Genomic DNA, 27,578 nt, shown 5'->3' with positions numbered 1-27,578 from the left:
CGCGTCTTCTCCCTGCTATTCAAAGGGATGCTGAAGGGGTGAAGCCCAGGTGTGTGTGTGTGTGTGTGTGTGTGTGTGTGTGTGTGTGTGTGTGTGTGTGTGTGTGTGTGTGTGTGTGTGTGTGTGTGTGTGTGTGTGTGTGTGTGTGTGTGTGTGTGTGTGTGTGTGTGTGTGTGTGTGTGTGTGTGTGTGTGATGCTGAGTCAGAGCTGGGTACGAGCGGATGTCGGAACAAAAAAAAAGGCGAACGAAAAAGAAAACCTGAAGTAAATCTTTACAAACTGGCTTAATCTCAAATTTCTTTAAAAACCAAAAAAACACTGACGGATCATCATGGGGGATAATTAGAATTTCAGAATTTTTAAAGAACTAAAAGAGCAAAGAAGCAAGAGAAGATTGTGGCATAAGAAAGAAAAAATGTTTTTTTTTTCTGGGACTCCAAAGTCAGATCATCTTCATCGCCTCTGTGCGTCCAGCAAGAGGCGAGTAAGCGCATCTTCCCCCGCTGCCGCTCTCTAATCGCACCACACTGACTCTCTGAGCATTACACAGAATAACCCTCTCCCTGCCCCTGCAGACGCTTTAATTCCTCATTGCCTTAAAGGAGCAGAGGAGCTACCGCTCGGTCCTGAGGGCAAGGTGCTACTGGAGGAACACGCAGTGAGCGGTGCATTTGCATTAAGGAAATGAGCTGCACCTGACACAGCGAGGCGCATAGCAGGATAACATTTTTACGCACGGCTCAAATAGTAAAAGCTGTCTGCCGGCGAGCAGGTGCGCCAGGATACAGAGTTACACACCGATCGGGCTTCAGTGGAGCCAGTGGGATATTTATTCTTAGAACTATAAGAGGAGAGTTTCTTTATTGTGGGGCTGAGGATGGGAACGTCCAAAGATTTTGTTTTTATTTAAGTGCGTAATTGAGGAACTGGTTAATTAGATCACATTGTTAAAATGAGTGGATTTGGAATTTTGTGGGAGACAAAAACCAGATGCATAAAATTTATTCAGTGGTTGCAGAAAATACAGGGTTAAACCAAAGCATCCCCCACCCCATAGGCTGTGCGCATACACACACACACACACACACACACACACACACACACACACACACACGCACACACACAGACACACACGCACACACACAGACACACACACACACACACACACACACACACACGCACACACACAGACACACACGCACACACACAGACACACACACACACACAGAGACACACACACACACACACGCACACACACACAGACACACACGCACACACACCATACTGGCCCCCCTTTCAACCCTATAATCCACCCACCAGCACCACCACTCCATTTCAATGCCTGCCTGGAAGTCAAGGGTGTCGCTGCAGCAGGCAGAGGGAGCCTGTGGGCCTGTCCACAGAGCCGGCTTACACCAAATGTTCAGGGCAGTCTGCATCTCATTCTCCTTTCCACATGACAGAATGCGCTGAAAGTGACATCTTGTTTGTTTACCCCGGGATAATCACTTTCTGTGCTTCTATGAGGACACATTCTGGATATGTAGAAATAAAAACAATCGGAAAATAATCTCGCACATGCCTTTCCTCATTTCTTTATGAGGTGCATGTAGATGCCCGGCTGGGGCGTTTTATCTGTGTTTGGGTGTTTATGTTGACCTAAAGGAAGCAATTAATTGAATCTTTGTGTTAAATTTGACGCTATTTCTTTCTGTCCGTTTGTCCAGCTTAAGGTGTTCACACCAACGCAGCAGACAAACATGAGCACACTGTTCTAGCTCTCCTCTTCTGTTTGTTGCAACAAGCAAACAACCAAAATTTACTTCCAGAATGCCATTTATCCAGCGATTGGTTCGTTCTCCTTACATTTTTCCATTGACTCTGAGATGAAACCACACGTTGTAGCAGCGGGGAGAAAACACGGGTGAATCAGGGCAGTGGGTCAGACATCCTGCCTGTCAGTTACTGTGGATTAGGAGTGCTGTGCTTGTGTTTCAGTGCTGAGATTCTTGGCATGGATGGACAAGTAAGTTCATTAGCAGCAACAGACTGGGAGATATGGTTATTTAAGAGGGAGGATGCAACACTGAGCTGCAAATGCTTCAAATCTTTGTCCTCAAATGATGCATATTCTCTATGATGGCGGCTCTTTTCGCCCTTATATGGGCATAAGCTTCAGGTCCAGTCCCAATTTCCTCCCTCAGTCCTACGACTTGGCCCTAATGCTTCATTTTGTACATTCTCTGTAGGGCAGTGTGTCCCAATTATTTATGGGATGGAGGGGTAATGGTCATCTGGTCCTCCAGATGGTCCTCCAAAAGAAGAGTTTATTCCAGAAGAAAATACCCAGAATGCTATGCAAACAGAGGAAGCTTAAATGAAAGATGGGTACCGTTTCAGTAAAAGAAGTGTGTAAATGTTGTGTATCTTCATGAATAACTTTGCAAAGATGTTAAAACTTCATAGGAATTTCTGATTAATGTTGATGCAAATTAATATGTAATTGGATCATTGTAATATGCACTATTTACAAGCTACTAACTACTGAGATCATGCCGTTTGGAGCAAGAAACACATATTTTCTGCATGCAGTTTGTAGTTTTTTCACATTTTCTTTTGCTATTAGGTCATATTTGTCACTAGTCGATAACAGCAGCACCGCCAGGCTTGAACAGAACTAGAATACTATGGAGTTTTATAGGGACTCCTAAATAAAACCAGGAATCTGATCCCATTTCCAGCAGGAAATAAATCTGCTGGCAAACCATAGAGTTAGTGAATGATTTGAGATTTGTTTTTGTTTGCCAATATATAAATGATTTCATATATGAATTTTTTTTTTTAAAATTCATTCTGAAAACATTTTGAAAAAGAAATGGAGTGATGAGGAAAAGGCACATGAAGAAGAATGTATGTAGAAATGAATGCTGACATAGACTGAATAATCGAACCTGGTCGTATGACCAGAGAAGAGGAGTGGTGACACATTTAGCAATCAGGCCAGAGTTACATTAGTGGTGTGTGCGTGGGGGGGGACATTGTGTGTACAGTAATCACAAACTGCCACCAGTGTACACACACTCTATAAGTGGGAGTTGCCGACTATAAGCACAGATGCACAATGTGTGTTTTACCGCAAACAAACAGAGAAGCATCAACACCGACCAGATGACCTTAAAACGACCAGATGGAGGTGAGTGCAGGTGTGTGTGTGTGTGTGTGTGTGTGTGTGTGTGTGTGTGTGTGTGTGTGTGTGTGTGTGTGTGTGTGTGTGTGTGTGTGTGTGTGTGTGTGTGTGTGTGTGTGTGTGTGTGTGTGTGTGTGTGTGTGTGTGTGCTTCCACCACTCTTAAATTAGTGACATTAAAAGTCATTAGTGCAACACAAAAAAACCATCGAAAAAGATCACATACAGTATCCTCACACACACTGTGTGTGTGTGTATGTGTGTGTTTGTGTGTGTGTGTGTGTGTGTGTGTGTGTGTGTGTGTGTGTGTGTGTGTGTGTGTGTGTGTGTGTGTGTGTGTGTGTGTGTGTGTGTGTGTGTGTGTGTGTGTGTCTGTGTGTGGATGTCCAATCCATATGGAAAACAGGTGGCAGTGCTTACGCCCGGCAGACAGCTGTACAACTGAAGAGGTTACTTATGATCTGAAAGACAATACCTTTATTTTCACTCCGGAGACGAGAGCCCTGACCTTGTGACCGGCGGGACGACGTATCCGATGGTAACCCTGAACAGTTTCCATCCAAGAGCGCCAAGGAGGCAAATATTTCTGACTGCAGAACAAATGTTTATGTCCTTTATGCAGATAGATTTATAGATGGAAGGAAGGATGCATTGATTTATAGAGGTTTTAAATATGAAAAAATTTGACTTTTTGGTAGAATTTGGCTTTACTGAGTAGGCGGATGGGTGGTGGGTAGTTCATCTCGACCCCCCCCCAGCATGACGCCTAAACAGTGGTAAGAGAATGTGACAATGAGCCCCCCCCCAGGGCGGCTGCCAACCGTCTTGGCCTTGCTGTGTGGTCATGCATGTGTATGTGTCTGTGTGTTCTTTTGCATCAGCCTCCATGTCTTTGTGTGCAATGGCGACAGGAAACACACATGAAGGTCTGGACTGCCATGAATGTCACACCAGCTTCACTTTAATGCCGACATTTATGATCAAGATAAGATGAAAAAGATGATAAAAGTATGACTAATATAATTATGTTAGTCCTTGTGGAATTTTAATTCATCCCACTGAACCGTGTAAGAACTATATATGCATCTTGTTGTCTTGACTGTATGGATGCACCTCAGATTCATGGTGGTCTAGGTCACATGTGGAACCCCTCCCTGAAACTCCCTGCAAACATTTTGCAGTTGAGTGAGTTGCTAATCTTATTAAATGGCTTCTTTTTTATATTCTGTATTATTTTATTGTAAATTTGGGTTGTCATTCATTCAAAAAGTATACTTTAGAAGTCATACTTATTATAGGCTAAATAAAAAGCTTCTAGTACCTGATTAAAACATACTCAGTGTGGTCAAGTCCACACTTCACCACTGTAATGAAGATTGTTGTTGCAAAGTATTAATAATAGGAAGATAAGATTACTATGTCTGCTCTATACGACACCTTCTTTTTGACGGGCAGTCACACTCAACTCATGTTTACACACGCACACACACACAGTCCCCATCACCACTCCCTGTCCCCGTGGTTGACCGTGTCCCAGGCGTGTGCACAGAGGGTGGGGTAATCCCTCAGGATGGGGCCTCTTGTTTTGACAACTCCTGTGAAGCCCGGTGTCTCTTACAACAAAACCCAGACTGGCCTCTCATCAGTGAAATGTCAGCCCTCGGCTCGCTCCTTCATCACCCGTAGGGGATCAGGTTGCCTTTACACTATGTGACCCATTATCTGAGAATAGAAACATTCTGTGCGCCGGTATAATGATCCCCTTTGTTTGCTAAGACAATGACATTGATAAGAGACGAGCAGCACTTGTGGCTCCTGGTAGGAGTCACATGTTGCCACGGCAGGAGCGATGTGCCTCCCAAACAGGGTTCAGGATGGAGAACTTTTACCCTCTACTGGTCCCAGAGGGATGAAAAGACACCTGCAGGTCAATCAGCATTGTGACACAAGTGCGGAGGTTTGATTGGGACCACCACCCACATCAAGAATGCACTCAGAAGCCTGCAGTCACAACATCCAACATGAAGAGAAGATTTGATATGTTTTAAAAAAAAATTTAGTTTTAAATGTGTCTCTTGAGGCATTTTCTTTCTGAGCACTAGATGACATGATACCTCTCTCTACCTTCATATCTGTACACCAAATATGAAGCTCTGCCACCAGCAGCTGCAAAGTTTGGATGAGTTGAATGAGAAAATGATGGATAGCAGGTGTCCAAAATTGGGAAAAGTCAATTTTTTGAAATAGCTAATTTTTTCAGTTTTAGCTTGGATCAAACAAACAAAATATAGTACATTAATTAGTGAGCTCTACCGTTATGCAGGTATTTCTTTGACGGGTTAACCTTTTCCCCTTGTTTCCTGTTCTTATGCTACACTTAGCCCACTGGCTACCAGTTGTAGACTCAATTAGAAGATGCAATCTATCAAACAAGATGCTTTTGTGCATTGGCTGATATGAATTTTGGGTTTTCAGCACTCACCATAAGTGAGTCATGCAATCAGTTTACGAGAAGCGTCTTCCCATTTAACTCCCAGAAATATATTAGGTAAGCATATTCCCCAAAATGTTAACGTATATACAGTATTTAACGGCGTTCTCTAATTTGTGATATTTTAGATAATGATCAAAAATTCTGCGTCAAAGAATGTGACAGAATTTCAACCATAAATTTCAGTGTAGCCTCATGATTCTTGAACACTGCAGCTACAAGAATACAATTCCACATCACAGAACGGGCCACAGCCCCTGCACTACAATAACCTTTTACCGCCTCCCTCTCCATGCATGATACCAGCACCCCAGCCTGCTACAGCAACCCCAGCCAGTTTCCCATTGGTTAGCCCCAAGGCACAGAGGAGCATATCTGTAGCCAACCTTGACGTGCTAAACTAGGACGCTGAAGGGGACAGAAAGGGGAGGAGAGGAGATGCAGGGGAGCGAGTGAAAGAAGGGGTGTGTGTGTGGGGGGGGGGGGGTAATGGAAGCTGCTGGAGGAGTGTCAGAAATCCAGAAGTGTGGATGTAGAACTGAGGGTTGATGGAGGAGAGTCTAAGTAAAGGGAGTGAAAGAATAGGGTGAGTTTTGGTGATTTGTACTCTGGCTGCATGAGCGCCCGGCCTCCATCTCCCACACTCCGTGCTTGAAAACTGGAAAAATCAATACCACCACAGTCTAGGAGTATCCCCACATGAACTAGATCATTAAAAATATATAATCTTAACACCACACCTTCATTTTTCATCACAATCACCATCAACACGTATGTGATCACGCACAGATATACGTATATCCTGAAAATGGGTGTAATAACCCAATCAATGGCCTCCTAATTAATTCAGTGCCTCGGTTAATTGTGGAGTTAAAACCGTCTTCCAGCCTTGACTCTCAGACTGCTGCGCAGAGACAGGCTGCTTGTTAACAAATGCCCACAGCAGAACGGAAGCAGGGCTGTTGTAACAAGAATATCTGACTTCTCAGCTTCACAACTCAATCCAACTCAGGGTCGCAGTGTTGCCTAGTAACGATGGCACACTACTGACCTTATCTATGTGGTCATAAAAATGTATGAAGAAACCCCCCTGCTCGCCTTCCAACCTCCTCCCCGCCTTTGTTCAGTCCTTCCTGCATCCACACTACCAAGTCTTGCATCCCTTATCTCCCCTTCTCTGAGAATCTTCTTGCCAGGGGGCAAGCACCCTCAACGCTCCCCCTACCCCTGCCAGGACCGCTCAGCGGTGGGTGTTATCTGCCTGGGAGCTCCCCTCTCTTTTATTACAGAGGGTGCCAGAAAACATGTACACACTTGAGCCTCTTGCAGAAACACAATGTGCTTGTGTGTGCTGTATATACACACTGAACACAGCAGATACAGCACTGGTGGGTGGGTAGTGGGAGGCTGGAAAGATGCAGATTGCATGCTATGAAACTGATAGATAGCTGTAAGAACAGAGGGACAGAACAGAGGGACACAGTCAAGCGCAAAGGAGACTGGATTTCATGCAGCAAGGTGATGCGGTGCACCAGCCTTCATGAGAATATTACAGAGTGGAATATCTGCTCCGACTGATGTGAAGGAAACATGAGAAAATATGCTTGCAAGTGTGCAAAAAATAAAATCCAGACAATGAGCATCACAAAAATGCTGCATTTGTTGACAGCAATTCATTGTGAGGGAGGAGAAGCACCTGATCTCCATCCGCTCCCGAGTACCGGGAGTCAGGTATCATCTCTTCTAATTGGCTGGATCACCTTGGAGATGCTCATCCTAATGAGGAAGCAAACTCCAGGTGATGCACCTGATACAACCTCTGGGAGTCACAGAGGGATTGTGGCATGTACTACTATACACACACACACACACACACACACACACACACACACACACACACACACACACACACACTCACACACACACACCTCCACTATCTGCTTGATGAAGCTCTAGTGAACGAAGACTATCTCAGTGATGAAGACTATCCCTTTATACACTTTATGTCTCAAGTCGTCTTGTCATTCTCACCTCTCGTGCATCAGCTGATCCAATAGTGATCATTGTAGTCGATCCAACATCTGTCCAATAGTGCAGTGACACACCTCTATTGTCAGCCAATCATCTTGCTGCTTTCTCTCTAAACATGACTGTTTCTCTCTGCGCCTCTACTTCTTCCTCCACATCAACACCCAGCCTTCACAGATTCACCAACTTCATCATTTCATCAGTCTCAGCAGAGTCATCGGCCACCACCACCACCAGCAGCGGTAGATGGATGTCTAGCTGCTACCGTTCTGTCACAACCTCCCTGAAAAGTGTAAACATGGTGTCATGTTGTCATCTATAATCGTCTTTACTTTATTGACTTGTTTCTCCTACTTAAAGAAAGACATTAATTTCCTATTTATAATTTAGCGAAGTCTGATTTTCCTCACCACTAAGCATGACTACGGTTGGTAATAGTAGTAATAGATGTCAGCAATGAGGCCACAGTAATGAGGAAAGCCACAGCTCTCCTGCCCACTACTAGAGCTACATCTGTTATGTGTTACCAGACACATCAGGTGGGATCTGTGGTATTTGATCAAACACAGGCGGCATATGTGTGCATGGAAGTGTTAGAGTAACTAGGGAGACTGGTGAGGGCATGAGTAGTGCCTCCAGGCGAGGAGCAGAAGGGTGGCGGGGTCTCTGACTCCCACTGCGGCCTGTTAGGCGGTAGCCTCTGTGACTCATCTACGTGTCACTAATGCTTTTCCTATGAATGAACAAACAGACACAGATACACAGCAGAGAGGCGACGGCGCCACCACAGGGGAGAGAGTTAGCGCCAATAGCCTGCGAGACAACCTTAGTCATAGCGGTGCCTGTCTGAGAGGCGATGGTCTCCACGCAGTTACAAGTAATTGATCTAAAAAAAATAAAATAAATCAAACCCAGTTGTCTTTGAGACATCTGGGAACATGCAGTGTGGGAGCCACACACACCCACACACACACACACACACATACACACCTGTTGTCTTCCTCATCCCTCTCATCTCATACAGGCTCCCCTCATTTGCGATGCTCTCCTGCAGCAGCAGCTGTGAATATTGTGCACCTTGTTAGGAGGTTGACAGTCCTGGCAGAGGCAGAGACAGGGAAGTATCTTGTTATGAAGAACAGACTAACTATATGTCAATCCCTGAGCAGAGACGGGAGACAAACAAGAAGCGTTCTTTATAACGCCGGAGGACAAAAAAAAAAAAATCATCTTTTTATCTGTGTGATTAATTCATAAAGCAAGGTACATTACACCAATTTAAATATTTGAATGCTCTGAACTAAAAGCTAATTGACCCCAGCCACTGTGCTAATAAAACACTATGGTAGGCTGGCTATCAAAATGAGATTTGCCTCAGTAGCATGTGGCTGCCCTGATCATTATGACCTGCCCCTATATAATCCCCATTTGCTGCTCATCCAGCCTGTGCTGTAATTACACCGCATCTGATATTGTCGAGAAATGCTAACAGCTTCAGCGACTCCGATCACAGACTACAGACAGCGGGGGGGGGGGCATCTAAAAGCAGACAGCTGACTAACTAATGTTTCACTGAACTATAATGACACAAATCTAGTGCTGCTGCATTGTGGAGATGTGAAGGGAATTAATAGATGAAGTTAAGGTAATCATATTGCATGTTTTTATCATGCTACCTGTGTTTAAGTTCCCAATTCTTCTTCATATGTCGTGTTTCATATGCGTTTGCCAGTTTATTTATCTGTCTACAGGATTTTTGGTTTTGCCACCTGGATTTAATTAATTTTGGATTATTTGCTTTGGATTTGAACAACTGATTACCAAATTTATTGTGGCTCCATGAACTCTGTTTTCTGCCTTTCTTTGGATAGACACTGACTGACTGTAAATGTTTATGATTTGAGGTGAAACCCCTGAAGTGTTTCTTTGTCTCAGGAGGCACCGGAAGCAGTGAGACACAGGTGAAACTAGATGATATCAGAGCGAGGACAACAGAACAAAAGCAGGAAACATAAAGCACAACACAACTAGGGGAAATAAACCTTAAAACTACAAGAAACAACAAATCTAATGGATGGTATTCTGTAGCTTCAGTGGTGAAGCATTTCAGCGAGTCTGATGGTTGATAGAAGATGCAGCCCTACTGGTGTGCCAGCAGGAAATTCACCAGAAATATATATAAAAAGAGATTAATTGGCCGGTTATGCTCCATCAGCTGTGTGTGAACTCATTGGGCAACAGCATGAGGCAAACTGGTGTTGATTCATACATAAATCCACTTTGTATGTCTTATTTTGCTGTTTTGGATCAGCCTTAGATTTTAGATGACTGGTCAACGAATCAATTAGTTTGATTCAGATTACCTTTGAATGAGTAACTTCCAGTTATTAAAATTTAATTATTTGCTATGTCCTGTTATTTTTAATCATTGTAAACTTAATATGTTTGAACATGAGTAAGGCAATTAAAAGATTCCTTTTGGATTTTCAACAATGACTGATATTTACCAATTAGTTGTGTGAAAGATGTGGTGTAGTTTTTACTGCTATCTATTACCGACAGATGCACTGGGGTGCAATATAGGATTATTAAATCTAATCAATTTATTCAGAGACACTCACTTATGTTTCATTGAAACAAAAACAGATGCTGCTGATGGTAAACGTCATAAAGCCGAGCATAAAGAAGTGCAGTTTGAAGCTGCGATCGGGTGGTCATGGGTTTATAATAGGAGATCATGTGGAGCGTCTCCTTCTCCCCCCTCAGCTGCAGTGATCAGAGTTATGAGGATTAAGTACCAATGTACCCGTAAAGGAGCTTTGCACTTCCAAATGTAGGACCACTGGCTCCTCTAATCTGCCTAATTTGCTCTCATGAAGACTCTACGGCGTCAACGGATTGGATTGATGCATGGGAATGGTTAGGAGCGCCCTCCTGTATTTAGTAATGGAACTGCAGGTGGAAGCTGCATGAACGCGTTCTATTCTAATGAGACAGTGGATACAACGCGTGCATATTAAAATAAACGCAACTGAGTAAATGAAAATGTGACCCTCTTATTTCTTTGTAAAATTATAATGTTAATTATTTATTTCATAAAAATGATCATAACAAATTGAGTGTCGCCTTCAATATACCCTCCACTTTTTCAAGATATTCATGAAAATGTTATAATAATCGTCTGATTTTGCAGGGGAAAAGGATATTAACTGGAGATAATCACCTCACACATTAAAAAGTTTGAGAATAATTTATGTCAAATATTTTTCTTCAACAAGTTACAACATCTGAACACAAGATGTCTCCTGTTTCACTGAGGACTTCAAATTTCCTGTTGCACTTGTAAAAGTTACATTTTGGCCCAGGATCCACGTCAAAATTATTTGTCTTGTCACAAATTATCTGTAAATTATCTGTGATGATCTTGAAATTTAATTTTCAATAATCAAAGAGAAAATTCACACTACAGATATAAATGTGGAAAAAACACTGATTTTGTCAGCTCACAAAGGACACATTCATCACTCTACACAATGAACAAGAGAGGAAACGCATTTCCAACGGTGGCAACACTTTAAATTGTGAGATTGATTTGGGGAAAAAATGACATTTCCAATTTATATTTTTAATCAATTTATGTCTGCTTGATCTTTAAAATAACAAACGCTTGCAGCGCAGATTGATGATCTGTCTGTCTGTCTGTTTGCACATCTGTCTGTCTGTCTGTCTGTCTGTCTGTCTGTCTGTCTGTCTGTCTGTTTATCTATCATCTCTACAGCTGTTGAACCTTGAAGACACACATTCACCCTGGAGCCCAAAGTTTTTTTCAGTATGGGACAAAAATCTGATCATGAGCTAGAAAAATCTGAGAAAACTTGCCCCCAAAGAAAGAAGAACACATATGAAAAACCCACTTCATGGCTTTACTGTTTTATTAGAGACAAAAAACAACACAATCCTCGCCTAGCCCAGTTTTCAAACTCCCAGGCGAATAAAGATCTCAGAATCACAGGGAAGAAGAAACAGGAATTGTGCTTTAACTGGTCACAAGACCCGGTGCATGACAAGCAATACAGATATTCTGTGGCTGCAGTCTTTCCCCACATGATTCAGGCCATTGTAGCAACAGCAGGGTGACTTAGATGTGACACAAAGGTAGAGGTAGACCAAAAGAGTGAGACGGAGAGAGAGATAGGTGAGATGATGTAAACAGGAACCAATGAGGAATCCAGAAACACTAGTTTTCTGTGTGAAACTGGGAGCATGGAGAAAGGCTGTGTCATTGATTTGGCTTCTTCCTCTATTCTGCATTGACAATGAAGCAAATAAGTCTGTTCTGTGTAAAACATGGAAAGAGCAAAAACTTGTGGGTTAGTTTGAAAATACTTTTTTTTGGGTGTATTTCCTGCCCAAAATCTCTTAAAACCTGAAAGTATCACTCAAATCTTGCATAAATTACATATTATAATTACGGGAGCATTTGACTATGCACATAGATGTAATTATTGGGTAAAGTGATGGCAATTGGCATCAAATTTGAGCATTTAGAAGAAAAAAAAGGAGGAGGAGACACAGCACTCACCTGCAGAGAAATTAGAAAGATTGTCATGTGAAACTCCAGCAGACTTTATTGTTAAGGCTATGTAGAAAGAAAAATGTAAATCAAAGGTGTATCTCCTTAACTCTTATCTGTCATCTAATAACACTGATGCTTATAACCTCCTCCTAACATCTAGAATCATGTGTATATCATGTGTTATCAATAACAATGTAGGGAATAAGTATGTTTTTACCCCCTCCAAATTTAGAATTTAATCTCTAAAATCTATATTTTTATTTTGCATACAATCTTTTTTGTTATTTAAGTTTTATTTATTAAGGTATTGGTAGTTTTTTTTTTTAAAAGCAAACACAATATCCCCCCAAAGAAAAAAACGCAATCAACTCTTCCAAACCACCCTTGCAAAGAATAAATTTAATTATAATGCACTAACAACTTTTCCTAGACAACTTGCAGACAAACAAACACTTCTTAATCTTCAACAATTGTCTGGGCTGAAATGGACACAGTCCTCTGATTGTCCGGCAGCTCGAGTTGGGGGGGAAGTGGTTCACATGGTTTGTAAAACTCCGTCACCCGTGAAATTTTTAACAGCGGCGTCAAACATTTGCAAATAAGGGACGAGGCTCGGATAACCCGCTTTCAAAATAAAAGGCATTTGAAAACGTTGAGGATGTTGGGGCCTGTTAATCGACTGCCATACAATGACCACGTGAACACTCTTTCCGTTTCATGCGATTTACATTGTTTTTCCGTAATACTGCGTGCAGTTCATGCGCTTTTAGTGAAGTGCTACTCCTTTTCAGCTTCGAAAATAAAGAGCATACGTTTGGTTCCCATTATTTTGAAAGATACCTCAACCGGAAACCAATATTTTCTTCTTTCGCTAGCTTAATGGTAATGAGGGGAGTGGATGGAGGCGAAACAACTTGGTGAAGTAGTTTTACCCGGACTTCAGTGACATATTTTCGGTGTTTGTCTTTTAGAACAACCATGTCAGTCACCGTAGCTCAACTTTTTTGTTTTGCGTTTCTCTAAGTAGCGGGGAACCGGTGTCACCATGATTGTTAAACTGAAAAGTTAGCAAACTTTGGAAGCAAGGAGCTGGAACCGTTTCCCACACTTTACCTGCTGTCTCTAAAGAAATGGCCCGACCTGCCTCGGTCCCGACATGGCTATTCGCTCTTAGTTTATACTTCGGCGTGTGCAGTTGTTACTTCTCGGTACCATTACGGATTTACACAGGGAAGTACAATGTAACCACGGATTTGACTCCCATGCGGCGGGTCGCGTTAACGTCAGATGGGAACGGCCTCTCCTTAGCCTCCGATCCCACCGGGAGCGTCAACTTTCTGGACATGGTGAACAATTTACAGGGAGACTCTGGAAGAGGGTACTACATCGAGATGTTAGTTGGTACTCCTGGTCAAAAGGTAGTGTGTGTGTGTGTGTGTGTGTGTGTGTGTGTGTGTGTGTGTGTGTGTGTGTGTGTGTGTGTGTGTGTGTGTGTGTGTGTGTGTGTGTGTCTCCCAGTTTTGCATTACCTTCCATATGTGTTTTTATATCCTGTATTCCTTTTCAATCCTGAGTTCACTCAGGGTTATATGTGAAAATCCCATCATGTGACCTGGGGGGTGGGGGGGGGGTGATATCTTTGGATATTTTCCAATATGCTTCCAGGCTGTACTTGTGTTTAATGTGACAAGAACAGCAACAGTCTGAGATGATCTGACATTTTATTGGCTCTAATCTGACGAAGCAAAAACAAACAAACATCTGTTTTAATCCACATGCTGGGGGGAGGGGGGTAATCCCACCAGGTGGATCTGATCCCTCCAGGATTTGGTTGTGTAGGTAGAATAAAGTCCACTCACATGCACTCACATGATGCTTTCTGTCAGGATCACAAGCAGCTGATGGGGATTATGAGCCCCCACCCCACCCCCCATTAGACTGCACAAAAATGAGCATATATAATTTACGGTCACATGCGTGCTATGTAACGTCACTAGATTATGTAATTCTTGCAGGAGAGTCCATCAGAAGAGGGACTATCCTGTTAAACTATATGATGCTTGAGGTGTTTTAAGGTTTTAAGGCTGTGCTTTTTCCATTTTGTGAGCAGACGCGTCAAAAGGTGAATGATCTCATTAGTGACTCAACCTGTTGTCGGTGGGCTTCTCAAGTTAAACAGATAACTGAGCGGCAGAGCTCAGTTTCTTAAACTTTACTGAAGCTTATCGGGTCTGCTTGCCAAGTTGCTGCCCTTTGTCAACCTGGGGGAGGATAATGTTGCAGCTCTTAGCAGGGGACATGTCCTGCCCAGTTTTACAACCAGCATAAAGAGACAAAATATGTGTAAAAACTTCTGTTGAAACTAGAGGGAGGAAACTCTCTCAAGTTTCTCCTGAGTTTGTTCTGACATTATTTTCCTATTGTTTTATTTCAAATGCACCAATGCCAGTGCTGTGAATCGAGGTGACGCTGGGTTTGTGTACTGAAGCTCTTAAACCTGATATCTTTTTACACCGAGGTAACATTAACCTCTCTGGATTGAGTCACAGTGTTGGAAATATTTAATCCAAGCAGTAATGACAAAAGTATGTATGTTTTGTGGGACTGGAGTTCAGGCATTGGAGGTCTGACCAGTTTGGAGACTTGTTTTCTACTGAACAGGAGCATCCTGTAACTCAATCCTGTTAGGATATCTCAATGTTTTTCTACCTCATTGATGGTGTGATTACAGGGCCGTGGTGTTTAACTGAGGCTCTATTCAAATGAGCATCTGGTGGCATACGGCGCCGCCGGGCTGAGGCGTCGGCTGGAGACCCTCACATCTGCTAATCGGTACAAACAGGTAGCAGATGCACATTGCCACCGCGGAGCCCCTGACAATTAGCCACTGAAATGCTCCACTGTAGTCCACTTTGGTAGCAGGAGGAACAGAGTCGCCTAGGGCGCGGTAGCCAAGCCAAGGGACGATGGTGTGACAAGAAATATCATGTGGGGGCAAAAGGAAAATGCCCCTGCTCCCCCCTCAGATGCCACAAAGATCCAGTGTCCTGTCCGCCAGGCACAAGTGAGGAAGAGATAATGAGGCCGTAACAACGAATAACGACCTCATGCATGTGATGGACATGCTCTAGTTGGACACGGTGTCAGTTTGAGAAGCTTGAAGGGTGGAGGAAATTGATTTCTTCATGTAATTGTTGGAATTCCTTCTCTTTTTTTCTCTCTCGCCTCTTTTGAGACAACTTCCTGTTGTTCTGGTTTGTTTAAGACAACAACAGACTATAGATGAGAGATGATTCTTGAGTTCCTAGAGATGAGATCGACTGCTGATGATGCTCATCTAGAGATGAAATCGACTGCTGATAAGATAAATCTTGGTTCACGGGAAATTTCCAAGGTAGAACTGCTTTTTTCTGTGCAGCTAAAGATGGTTAATGAATGCATACAAAACATGCATGAATATCAGTGTGACCCTCACTCAGTACTGGGGGGGGGGGTCAACATATAATTCCTAGTTATTGACTTTGAACATGCAGTGATCACCTGTTTCCAAAATTCCAACCCCAAGGTCAAAGGCATTTTAGTGTTAAATTTAGAACTTCTCTGGTTTCTCTGTCTTGTAGTTATTGTACAAAACGGCTAGCTTATGAAAAGTTCGAAAACAACTGTCCTGGCCTTTCTAAATGTTGGAGGCATTAAATCAGAATTGGGATATTCACAGAAAGTATCAAAGTTGATCTATTTGAACAAATTAAATACTGTAGTCTAAGCTGAACATGTGATCAATAGTAAGAATTTGTAGAAGCTGATTAGATTATTTTTTTTGTGTTATCTTATTTTTCCTCTCATTATTTTTCATTGAATTTCTTCCAATTTTTTGTTTTTCTATTTTCCGTGTCAAAATTAATCGTTATTTAGAGCTCATATAATTAATTTAATCATCTAGTTCATCTGTAGTTAAACTGATTAACTTTTTTTTCTTTCTTTTTTTGTCTTTGAGGAATTTTATTTTTTTATTTTTGTAGAATAAATTATGAATTAATTAAATTGTTAAATGAATCTGCAGTTTAAGCTGTAATGAATATAATTGATATAATTGGTTTTTGGCATCCCTATCCTTACTCTACGTCTTCATCCTTTACTCTTCCTTCACCTTTTTCCTCTATAAATGCATGTGTTTTCATCCTGGTTGTATTTTCGGACTCCGGCTGCCCGTTGTCGTTTGCCTCTCCGTTGGGGTAGGGCTGTCTTCGAGCAGATTACTGTAAAACTTCGTCTCATGTTTTTCAGCTCAACATCCTGGTGGATACCGGCAGCAGTAACTTTGCCGTGGCTGCAGCGCCACACCCGTTCATTACTCACTACTTCAACACAGCACTGTGAGTGAACGTCAGATTGAAGGCAAACAAGTGTTTGTTAGTTTATCTGCTACTTAAAATTTGAATGGATCATCTGTTCTGGTGAATTAATTACATTATATTTACTGCATAGTTGTTATTTTTATTATTTGTAAGAACTTTTCTCTTCTTGAAGCTATCTGAGGTTGTTCATCCCACTGAAATCCTAAGAAAAGGAACGTTGGGTTAAACATAAATAAAAATGTGATTATTTGCTTTGACCAGTGAAAAAGAGTTGAGGATTCATTCAGATTATCCATCATCCACCTCATTGACCTTTGGAGGTTAATTCAAACTCTGAAATTGACACTAGAAGCACGTTTACTGTATGTGTCTGCAGTTTATGTTAGGGTACGGTCAAAAAAAGTTCAGGAACATTTCAGGTGATAACAGGATATTGTACCTGCCTCATGTGTTCGTCTCTCACTTCTCCGTCCCGTTTTTCAGCTCCAGCACCTACCTCTCCACGGGCCGGACAGTGACAGTCCAGTATACGCAGGGCAACTGGGAGGGCGAGCTCGGTGTTGATTTTGTCTCCATACCAAAAGGCCCAAATGGAACCATTGCTATCAATATAGCCGCCATCCTGTCATCTGACGGCTTCTTCCTTCCTGGCATTAACTGGCAGGGCATCCTGGGACTGGCCTATCCTATGCTGGCACGGGTGAGGCGCTCGTAAACTCTATAACCCTCAGAGGGAACAACATGTCTCTTGATAGAATCAGTCTCTGACGAGAGTGAAGTCATGGAGATTTCACATGACAACAGAAAAGGTCATGCTCATGATTTATTTTTTTAGCAATTAAAGCTTGCTTGAAATAGATTTTTTATTTGATTACTTGATTACTTTGATTCCCCGTTTCCAATTTAGGAATTCTAAAATTAAAAAGCCATCTTTTTGTTGTAGGATCCACAAGTTCCTTTTTTCTTTTTTGTTTTTGAGGTTTTTATGTCATTGTGTATGTTTCCTCATTCAATATTCAACCCATGTGACCTGGATGATGATGTCATTGACCCGCCTGAGACTTTCTGCCTTCCTGAGTCTGTTTGAAAGCGGAAACAGGTAGAGAGCACGAAGTAGAAGAGAGCTTAAGCCTGAATCATACAAAATATGACTTGTTCTAACTGCCGTGAGTCGATCAGCAACTCTCCATGCGTGTCAACATTCTCTTTTTTGCTTGCTGTGCAATTCGTTCGACCACCTCCATTTGTCTCAGGTTATGATGTAGGATAACTTTACAGATAACAAACAGCAAAACTTGAAATTTAATTTGTCAGGAATTATTTTTGTGCAAAATTAGGGAGAATCTGAATTGCTGTGAGGATCTGATGATTTAAAAAGCTCAGAACTAGCGTGCTTCTCCCCAGTTCCCACTTCCTGTATACTGATAAACTGTGCTGTTAATGGAGTAAGAGTAACATCAATGTACAATCCATAGTTCTTTCAGTTTTTGCAAGCTGCCGCACCTTTAAGGACCAAATGCCACTTATTAAAGGACAGACATCCCCACAATGGACACTCTGTACTGCTTCTGTCTCCTGAGTGTTCCGGGTCGACTCGCCCAAGGCCCCAAGCTGGTCATGCGTGTGCATGATGTGATAAAACATCGCATTTTACTTTTTTTTTTCTTCTTTTTTTTTTTTGGAGGATGCTAAACTGTGGACCTGCTCACGCCAGGTCACATGTGAGAAATATTTTCATTTTGTACGCAAACTCCTTTTAAAGACGGTTCTTGAAAAAAACATTCATGTACTGTACTCCGAAAAGTATTTTAAATCTTTACAACTTCTTTGAACATTGTTTTCCTGTCTCATTGCGTTAGAAGACACAATATCATGTTGGGATATCACATCTTAAATGGTCACGATTTCTCGCCTCCCGTCTCTCCGTCAGCCTGACTCGTCTGTGGAGCCTTTCTTCAACGCTCTGGTCCGACAGCTCGGCATTCCCGACGTCTTCTCCCTCCAGATGTGCGGCTCCGGACTGTCAGCAAGCAACGTGTTCGACCTGGCAGGAGGAAGTCTTGTGAGTCATCTTGTGGGGGTGGTGGGCTTGGGGGCGGGATGAAGGGGGTTGCTTGTCATCTGGACTCTTGTTCAACCCAAAGGTGAGTCTTTTTGCGTCTTTCTCAGGTCTTAGGAGGGGCTGAACCGGCTTTATTTCGGGGGTCAGTGTGGTACACTCCTATCATGGTGGAGTGGTACTACCAGGTAGAGGTGTTGAAGCTGGAGGTCGGCGACCAGAATCTGGACCTGGACTGCAGAGAGGTAAATGTCAGCCATCACCATTTCCGATTTCCTGGGTTAACTGTTCGATTCGTTAGATTATCCTTCAACAGGATAGGCAGGTGTAAGGTCGTCACGGTGCCATGGAAATTTAGCATTTAGCAGGCGCAGATGTGATCCTGATCACACACAGGACTCACCCTCTGCTTTCTTTGCAGTTAGCAGTTAGATAATCTTGCTTACTTCCTCCCCTCTTCCATACTGTGTGAAGACGCCTCTTCTCCATGGCTGTCTCCATTCCTTTCTTTGAGTTGCCACAGATCTTTTCACCCACAGACAAAAGGCTGCCTTTTAGCAGCTGCCATGTGACTTCAGCCGAATGCATACATGAGCCATCTAACTCAGCTTTTTACCCCATTAAGGAATTATTCCTTACACTTTGATCCTTCAGTTTCCAAACACAAAGCGTAACATTAATATCCGTTAACATGTCGATGTTTAACAGACATTAGTTCGACTGTGTCAGTTACAAGTTGGAAATGCATCAGAAAGGTTGTCCCGCAAAGAAATGTCATGTTTTTATTCCACCTGTGGAAGAACTTCCTCCTTTTTATTTGTTTGTTCAAGGTCTTCCATAGGAGATTTTTGAACAGAGAGAAGCGCCGTCCCGCTTCACTCTCTCTTTTTCACCCTCTCTTTCAGTACAACATGGATAAAGCTATAGTCGACAGCGGGACGACGCTGCTGCGTCTTCCTGTCAACGTCTTCAATGCGCTGGTAGACGCCATCACTCGCAGCTCTCTGGTACGTTGCAGTCTCTCCGCAGATGATGATGAAACATGTTGTCAGAGCGCATAGATGCACGGGGAGGACGACACACTCGCTGTTCAAGGACGAGGCAGCTTTCATAGGAAGGATCACAAGATTTTTCCTGCTATAAAGATATACGTGTGTGCCCGTCTTTACACAATTTTCATGCTGTAGCTGTACACAAACGGCACCCATAGTTAATATGAACCTGGAAGCAAATTTTTCAAATAATGCGCCCTTGACCTTGCAGATGAATCCCAAGTGGGGAAATGAAAGAGAACCTGCTGGATTCCTGCTCCCGACTTCCTCCCTCTGTTTGACTGTTGTGTTTGTTTTTTCACGCTGGGTTTTAGATCCAGGATTTTTCTTCAGGGTTCTGGGATGGCACCAAGCTTGCTTGCTGGGTGAAAGGAGAAACTCCTTGGAGGTTTTTCCCTAAGTTATCCATCTATCTAAGGGCCACAAACACCAGCCAGTCATTCCGCATCACCATCCTGCCTCAGGTACCTGGATATACAGAACCTCCACCTCCCTGGGACACACAAAACAGAGGCTCTCATCCATCTGCATCCTGTTTTTCATCTTGCAGCTGTACATCCAGCCAGTGGCGGATGTCGACGGCATGCTGGACTGCTATCGTTTCGGAGTGTCTTCGTCGGCTAACGGCCTGGTGATAGGCGCCACCGTCATGGAAGGCTTCTATGTGGTGTTTGATCGCGCCCAGCGGAGACTGGGCTTCGCGCTCAGCAGCTGTGCAGGTGAGGGTGTTCACAATCCTTTACCATCCTAACAGAAAAACACATATTATACATCCTGTCCATAATGAATAGGATGTGGCTCATACATTCTTTTAAACTGTATCCTAGAGCATCGACGAGGATGATAATGTGCAAACTCTTAGCTTTCGACTGATCGGTTTGTTGGTTGAAAATCAGTGTGTCTCTTTCATTATGGCCTAAAAATCAAACGTTAAACCTTCAACAGTGGCGCCTTCCTGCAGTTCTGTGTAAATATGAGCTTGGGCAAAGCTTCCCGCTAGTTAACGAACAAAGATCACTTTTGTTCTGTATTAAGTAATGTTCTTGGAGCAGATGTAGGGTGAGGATTATGGATCCAGACTTGTGACAGCAGCGCCTCCAGTTCAGATTCCTCAGCTGACTGGTTGAGATCCAGACAGACGCTGAACTCTCTTTAACCAGTCACCTGTGAATTATCCAGATCACTTCACCTGAGTAATAGTGCTCGGTTTAAGCTGCTAGAAGCTCAAAGTTAACTCAGCTTAACGCTCAGATGTGAGATCTTAGATCAGTAATAAGCATTTACGTATCCCGTCTCTTCTCAGGTGAAATAATCTCTAACTTGATCTCACTGCACCTTTTTAGATCAGGCTGAATGAACAGTGACTTCAGTAATTATAATAGCTACCATTAGCATCGGTCACACAAACACAAGTGAGTTCTTTATTTTGTGTTTGACTTTGTCCTCAGTGAGCGCTGGGGTGCCTCTGTCGGAGATTGCGGGACCTTTCACGGCAGCAGATGTGGCGGCTAACTGCTCCACCGGCGGGCTGAAGGAGCCTTTGCTGTGGATCATCTCCTACGCCCTAATGGCGTTCTGCGCCCTGGTCCTCATCGCCCTGTTGCTGCTGCTCATCCTGCCGTGCAGACGGAGAAACCGCTCCGGGGAAATAACAGACGAGTCCTCATTGGTCCGCCACCGCATCAAGTGACTGAGAGGCCGCAGACGGGAGGAAGGCGACTCGAGCCCGTCCACACAAGCGGACATGAGAGCGAGGCTGAGCCTGAACCACACATTAACACACGGCTCTTCACATCTGAATGAGTCTGGATTACACACAGAGATCGCAGACGCATCAACACGCGTCAACACACATCATAGCATGGACCCGATTCCGGTGTGGAGTCACAGTCAGGCGTCTAGAGGTGTTCCAAGATGTGTGAACCAAAATATGAAAGATTTGATCCCAAAATAACCGAACAGCACATTGGTGATGGCGTGTGACGATATGGAGGGTGAAGGGTGGAGTTTCTTCCAGTCAGGACGCAAACAGCACACGCTCAACAGTTTTAAAAGCTGCATATGTAATTTCCATGCAAACTATAAACGTAAAACCTGTGCCGTTTTGTGCCTTTGTAGTTGATAATCTGCTTCCTACACGTATTTTTATGGACTATATTCATCTCTGCGATCGGCGAAGGAGTGCTTCAGGTGCCTCCTTACCGTTTGAAGCCGACGTCTGACCCAAACTAGTATTTTGGGTGAAGCTGAATCGACATGCTTCTCAAACTGTCACTGTCAATAGGGAGAATATCATTGGATGTCTCCACTCGTTTACAACATGTTTACATTCCCCATCATACCTTCTAATACAAATTGCTATGCAGTATTCCAGTTGAGACCCGCTCAGCTGATTTGCATTTTGTTTCTGCTGACCAAAGGTGTGACATAAATCTTAAGATCAAACAATCTGCTTTACAATTTGATGAGATTTACTCTGTTTGCATAAACATCTCTCAGAATGTGATTGTTGTTACTGTAAATCTGCTTTTTAGACACAAATGAATGGTGATTTTGTCCGCTGCACATTTTATACAAACACTAAATCAGACACCAAAGGGTTAACTTATCTGACTGAGCTGTTAGCAGTACATTTAGTCTCTTTACACCAGTGACATCATCTTATGAGACACATTGAGAGATGCGAGTGAAGCTGCATAAATCGGACTTTGTGAACTGTCAAAACAATCCAATCAAAGGTACGAGTTTTTGAATGTTTATTTATGTGTATTTTCCTGTGCCAAAACTGTACATGTGATGTAAACTTAAGACCATATCACAGATGTTGATCATCATTGTATGAATTAATAAATATTACTTTTTGTCAAAGATTACACATTTGGTTTGTGGTTCGCATCTCATGTTTTATCACCACTAATTCAGTGGAAACTAACAATGAAAACAAACGGGGATCAAGAGGTCATAAAAATAAAAAGGACAAAGGGAATATGTTGTACAGACATTGAAACATTTTTATATAAAAGTTATATTAATAGATTTTAAACATTTCTTCATCAGTCTTGATGCTTCTGTAAACAGAAATGGACAATTAGAACACCTTTAAAGCTATATAAGAAACATTTAACTTTTTACCAAATCACTGCAAATGAAATCTAGAAGTTGGAATGTGTGCAGGTGATCTTGTAACAAGTTTTTTATTCTGTAAAAAATCAACCGATCATGAAAATTCTGTGAAATTTCAACTAAAGATTTGTTTCAGCAACAAGCTTTTACTTTTATCTCCACACCAATGAACCCAACCATGTGGTTCACCCGGAGACAGAAGGACAAAGATTAACTCATGTCTCAATCTGGATTAACATAGAATTAAACCTTTTATAACGTATAAATTAAAATTAAGTACAAACTACATGTGAAACATGTTTTTAAGTCTTCTACATCCAGCCTGTCTGGAGATGGATTAATTTACATCTGTGTACTTCAAACTGTTTGGATCAGATGCCATTATTAATAATCTGGACAGAAAATGGAAATCCGATTTTGCTTAAAATCTGCTGCAATTATAATTTTACATGTGTTTTACCTTCATCTGATGGTAAATCCAGTCCAGAAAGTAGGTGACGTTACCAAAAACACCTGGTTTGCTGTTCACAGAGCAGTGTTCCCCCCAAATACTTTCCCCTACGAGCCACCATAGTCCATCCTTCAGGGACACCAAAGGACTCCCCCCATCACTCTGAAAAATAATAACTCTATATTTAGGATTGTTCAAATGTAAAATTCGTTCAGTTTAAAGTGTATTTAGGGTCTTTTAATAAGGTTGATTTCAATTTTCATTCGCCTTTTGTCTGAAAGTAGGTTAAATAAGCATAGAAATGCTGGAAAATCTTTCAAGATGAGAAAAAAACAATAAATTGTCACCAGAATAAAAAAGTGAATGCCAACTAAAATTTCCCCCATAGTGTTTTTGTCACACTGACGTAATAGCCCTGTGACGTCACTTGCGTTGCATGAGGAGAATGGATTTGAAGCAGATGATCGAACAGACAGTACAATAAAACATATTCTTAAAGAAGATGTTGTACACGTGGTTGTCTTACGGGACATGCTTTGGCTCCAGCCTCCGTCTCCTTGGCGCACAGCATGTCACGTGATATCCGTCCCTCGTGACCCACAGAGCTGTTGCAGACCATGGCGTCCGTGATAGACACCTGAGCCCCCATCAGGTACAGACCGCCTGTAGAAGGACACGATCAACCACGAGCATTCAGAACAGTCCGAGCGCCCCCTGGTGGTGGAGGCTGCAGGCTGCAGCTTGAACAATGACGTCTCCTCCGTCTCACCTCCGTTTCCACTGAAGTGGCTCACCCATCCCGCCTGGTGGTCGGCCAGTTTTAGGTCAACATTCGGGAGGCACACCGGTCCAATGATGCCGGACGCTACCAAAGAAAAGGATTTGTCTTTTATCATAAAGACAAAGAGAGAAATCTGACTTTATCTGAGCTGATTTCCAGACAGTGAGTGAAATATTTGTTGGATGCATCCAGACGTTTAATGAAGCGGTCATGTAATAATATTATGAAATGGAATTAACATGTTGTTTAACAGGATTAAACAAAAACTAGCTGGTGGATTATCAATAAACTGTGAACGATGTGCTGAGAAAGAAACCTATGAATTCTGAAGAGGATGCAGATTTAAAATTCATTTTTTAAAACTTTCTTTCATGTAAAATAGACCGTTTTTCACCATTTCTGTCTATTCCTTCCGTCATGAATGACTTGTTTTGTTCTGCATCCATTCTTACCGATGATGATTGATATTGCCACATACAGGTTTCATATTGGGTTATTAATTTGGGTTGATAACTAAACTATGGGTTAGAATTTAATTTAAATGATAGGATTGAAGGGGAATGCCCCCTTTGCTTTATGTCGCAGGAAGGTTGAATCTGTATACCAAAAAAAGGTATATAATATAGGATGGGAAGAACTCGACAAACCAGCAGTGAAATCCAAAGGTTTGGAGAGCCTCATCAGAGCGATGTCATTCTTGCGTGTGTGACTGTTGAAGCCTTCATGGGGTATGATCTGACTCACGGGGTACGCAGGGTTAAATAGAGTTCCCAGTGGGTCCACGATCCCAGCGTACACCGTCCAGTCTGCAGGGTTGGAGGTGCTGCAGATGAGAGAAACAGATTCCATCTGGGTCGAATCACAACCCTGTCCCTGAGAAGAAGGTGAAGGACTCACCTGGACACGCAGTGCGCTGCAGTCACTGTCCAGTAGGGGGAGATGAGGGCTCCACTGCAGCGATGGGAGCCTGCGACCTGCAGGCTGACCTGCCAGGGCCATGACCCCCGAGAGGCCTGTTGGCTCCTGGAGGCCCGGCTGGAGTTCACCCTGCTCCCACAATCTGAGGACAAGGTTGGTCATTAGAGAGAAGAACCATCAAATTCATTCATCTTCTTAACCGTGGTTTCCGCTTATGCTGGAGCCTATCCCAGCGTAACAGAAATTAATGTGGAAATATTATAGGAATAATAAAAGCAAAAAACCTTTGCAGAAGATTTAAGCTTTTTTAACCCCAACTTTCATTCATATGTTTTATTTGTAGAACAAAAAATAAAGGAGGAAGGCAAAGTTGAATAAACCAAATGAACAACGATCATGAAACATGTTTAAAAAAGTCTTGATTTAGAAGTGGAAGTCTGGTGTTTTTAGGACATACCGGTACAATGCAGTGTCACCACAGTGTTGTTAAGACAGGTGTTGCTGCAGATGGTGACAAAAAACATTTGAGATGGATTCAGTATTTATTAATTTAAGAATTTAGAGAACTTCAGCTCCGGCAGTTCACAAACCTGAACTCAAGCTGCTTCAGTATGGAGGCCTCAGGTTTGAAATCTGGCCTCGCCGTTAAGAACCCATCAGCAGACTGAGTCTTCTTCTGGCCTGATCTAAAATATGTACCTCTGTCAAAACACATAACAGAAAATACACCTTCGTGTTAAAGCGTAATATATGAAGAATAACTTGTAAGTGGTTGTGAGTCCTGACCTGCTGTATCCGATGTGGCGGCAGGCTGCCCTCCCCTGTTGTTCGGTCCAGCCATCAGAACAAACAGTCTTCCAGTTCTTTTCTGAGTAGATCTGGAGGAGGAAACTTGATCCCTGCAGCCTCACTGAGCAGAAAAAAACCAATACAAGTCAGTGAAGAAAACACTTGCATGGCTATGATAAGACATCAGCTGAGTCAACAGGTTGTAGGTGTTTCTTTTTTTTCTTGTGGCGATTGGACGATGGCATCTTTACCGCAGTTGGCTTCATCCTGGCCTGACGGACAGTCGGAGACTCCATCGCACCACTGGGAGTCCCACACACAACCCCCGTCTCCACACGGCAGCCCATGCAGACAGGTTGAGGAACCTGGGAGATGACAACATGAGAGATTACAACATTTGTCTGTCGATTTTACAGAAATGTTTTATTATAACAAATAAGATTAATCTGGGACTCACAGTAATAACCAAAGAGGATTCCAACCACCAGCAGGAGGAGCAGCAGGGAGAACACGGCCACCTCAGCGTACTTACTGCACCTCTCTTTTAGGTCTGGGGGGGATGCCACACACTGTGATTACCCCCGCCATACCCACTTACACCGAGCGTGTGCAATAAAAGAAAACCTTTAGGTTCATCACATTCAAATCATATGAAACTTTTATATTTCCTGTTGGTATCCGAGAAAGAATTCTGTTTCGGAGCTGGAATTTAGGCGTAAAACAAACTTCATAAATTAAAATAAGTTTCATCCAAAATGAAAATCAAAGCACAACACATAAAACTCCCAACAGAAAAGACATAAGATCCTTGTTGGATTAAATATTTGGCTGGTTTAAATATGAAGAGAATGACCCAGTTTTCTCTGAATATGTGATGACATCTGGAACTCCAAGATAAAAAGTCATCCAGGGTTTAATTTGGAGGAATTTATTATCATTTATTTGTTCTGGCTGATTTAAAATCTGGCGCCTCTTCAGGTAACGTTAATAAGGAATTTAAATAGCTTGCAATTAATGCATAAAGGGAAAAACTATTCAAAGTCTGCACAACAGTTCTTCATATTAAAAGCATGCAATTGGTAAAGGTTGTGATGGCTTACCTTTGCGTCTGGGAAAGGAGAAGCTGACCTCAGGTGGGGATTTGGGGGTCACATGATGAACATACTGGGGTTTATCTTCTGATCTGCTGGGTGGAGGAAACCTCTTCTTCTCATCTACATTCAGATACTGTCAGAAAACCAGAAAGTAAAGCTCCTCATTGGAAAGATTTTTTAAAACATAAATGATTTATTCAAAAAAGAAATCGTCACAGAACATAAAGGGCAACTTACCGGATTGGTGATCATTTTCTCTTATAACAATAATGTCTTCTAATTTATCAATGGGTCGATGAATTGAATATCTAATGATTTTGATGGATCCACTTCCTGAATATTTGATGGGAGAAAAAAATGTTTCCCCAATATGTCCTGTCAGATCTACTCTGCTCCGATCTGTATCCTCACACCAGTGATGACATACACTCCTCAACCCTGACTGGCATCGGGTTTAAGTTCCCCTCCTACGCACACAAGAGCAAAAAAGGACCCGGCTTAAACATCTCACTGGCGTTATCTGCTGAAGTGTCGGTGTGGTGACAGAGTATTTTTACACCCAACATGCAGTGCAGAGGTACTTCTCCACATGAACTGTATACAGACAAACACATTAAGCTTCACTAGAGTCAATGATTGACAGGAAATGGAGCGAGCACATCTAGATCTGT

The 27,578-nt window shown here is 42.5% G+C and overlaps 2 protein-coding genes across 2 annotated transcripts; one reads left to right on the top strand and one right to left on the bottom strand.

Annotated features, from left to right (window-relative positions):
* Positions 1-13,176: 13,176 nt before the first annotated feature.
* On the top strand, positions 13,177-22,594 carry bace2 (beta-secretase 2). Its single transcript, XM_068318037.1, has 9 exons — positions 13,177-13,700; positions 16,570-16,658; positions 17,124-17,340; positions 18,571-18,702; positions 18,810-18,944; positions 19,605-19,706; positions 20,066-20,215; positions 20,302-20,470; positions 21,200-22,594. The coding sequence occupies exons 1-9, from the start codon at positions 13,413-13,415 to the stop codon at positions 21,439-21,441; spliced, it is 1,524 nt and encodes a 507-aa protein (XP_068174138.1). The 5' UTR covers positions 13,177-13,412; the 3' UTR covers positions 21,442-22,594.
* Positions 22,595-22,687: 93 nt separating this feature from the next.
* LOC137597094 (transmembrane protease serine 2-like) lies at positions 22,688-27,412 on the bottom strand. Its single transcript, XM_068318038.1, has 13 exons — positions 27,145-27,412; positions 26,914-27,040; positions 26,271-26,363; positions 26,065-26,178; positions 25,811-25,934; positions 25,615-25,725; positions 25,482-25,525; positions 25,004-25,166; positions 24,754-24,929; positions 24,095-24,190; positions 23,852-23,988; positions 23,335-23,487; positions 22,688-22,819 (listed from the first exon to the last, which is right to left on the bottom strand). Exons 1-13 carry the CDS (start codon positions 27,157-27,159, stop codon positions 22,805-22,807), a joined length of 1,368 nt encoding a protein of 455 aa, XP_068174139.1. The 5' UTR covers positions 27,160-27,412; the 3' UTR covers positions 22,688-22,804.
* Between the last annotated feature and the right edge of the window lie 166 nt (positions 27,413-27,578).

Source organism: Antennarius striatus, chromosome 6, assembly GCF_040054535.1.
Source record: "Antennarius striatus isolate MH-2024 chromosome 6, ASM4005453v1, whole genome shotgun sequence".
NCBI lineage: Eukaryota > Metazoa > Chordata > Actinopteri > Lophiiformes > Antennariidae > Antennarius > Antennarius striatus.
The sequence above is the reverse complement of the archived record's forward strand: the minus strand, read 5'-3'. Positions and strand labels throughout refer to the sequence as shown.

Coding starts and splice junctions, on each gene's coding strand:
- bace2 (XM_068318037.1), top strand. CDS start 13,413: ATGGCCCGACCTGCCTCGGTCCCGACATGGCTATTCGCTCTTAGTTTA. Junction 19,707..20,065: donor CCATCACTCGCAGCTCTCTG/GTACGTTGCAGT, acceptor GCTGGGTTTTAG/ATCCAGGATTTTTCTTCAGG. Junction 20,471..21,199: donor CGCGCTCAGCAGCTGTGCAG/GTGAGGGTGTTC, acceptor CTTTGTCCTCAG/TGAGCGCTGGGGTGCCTCTG.
- LOC137597094 (XM_068318038.1), bottom strand. Junction 26,364..26,913: donor CTCCTTTCCCAGACGCAAAG/GTAAGCCATCAC, acceptor CATCCCCCCCAG/ACCTAAAAGAGAGGTGCAGT. Junction 24,191..24,753: donor ACCTTTGGATTTCACTGCTG/GTTTGTCGAGTT, acceptor TTTCTTTGGTAG/CGTCCGGCATCATTGGACCG.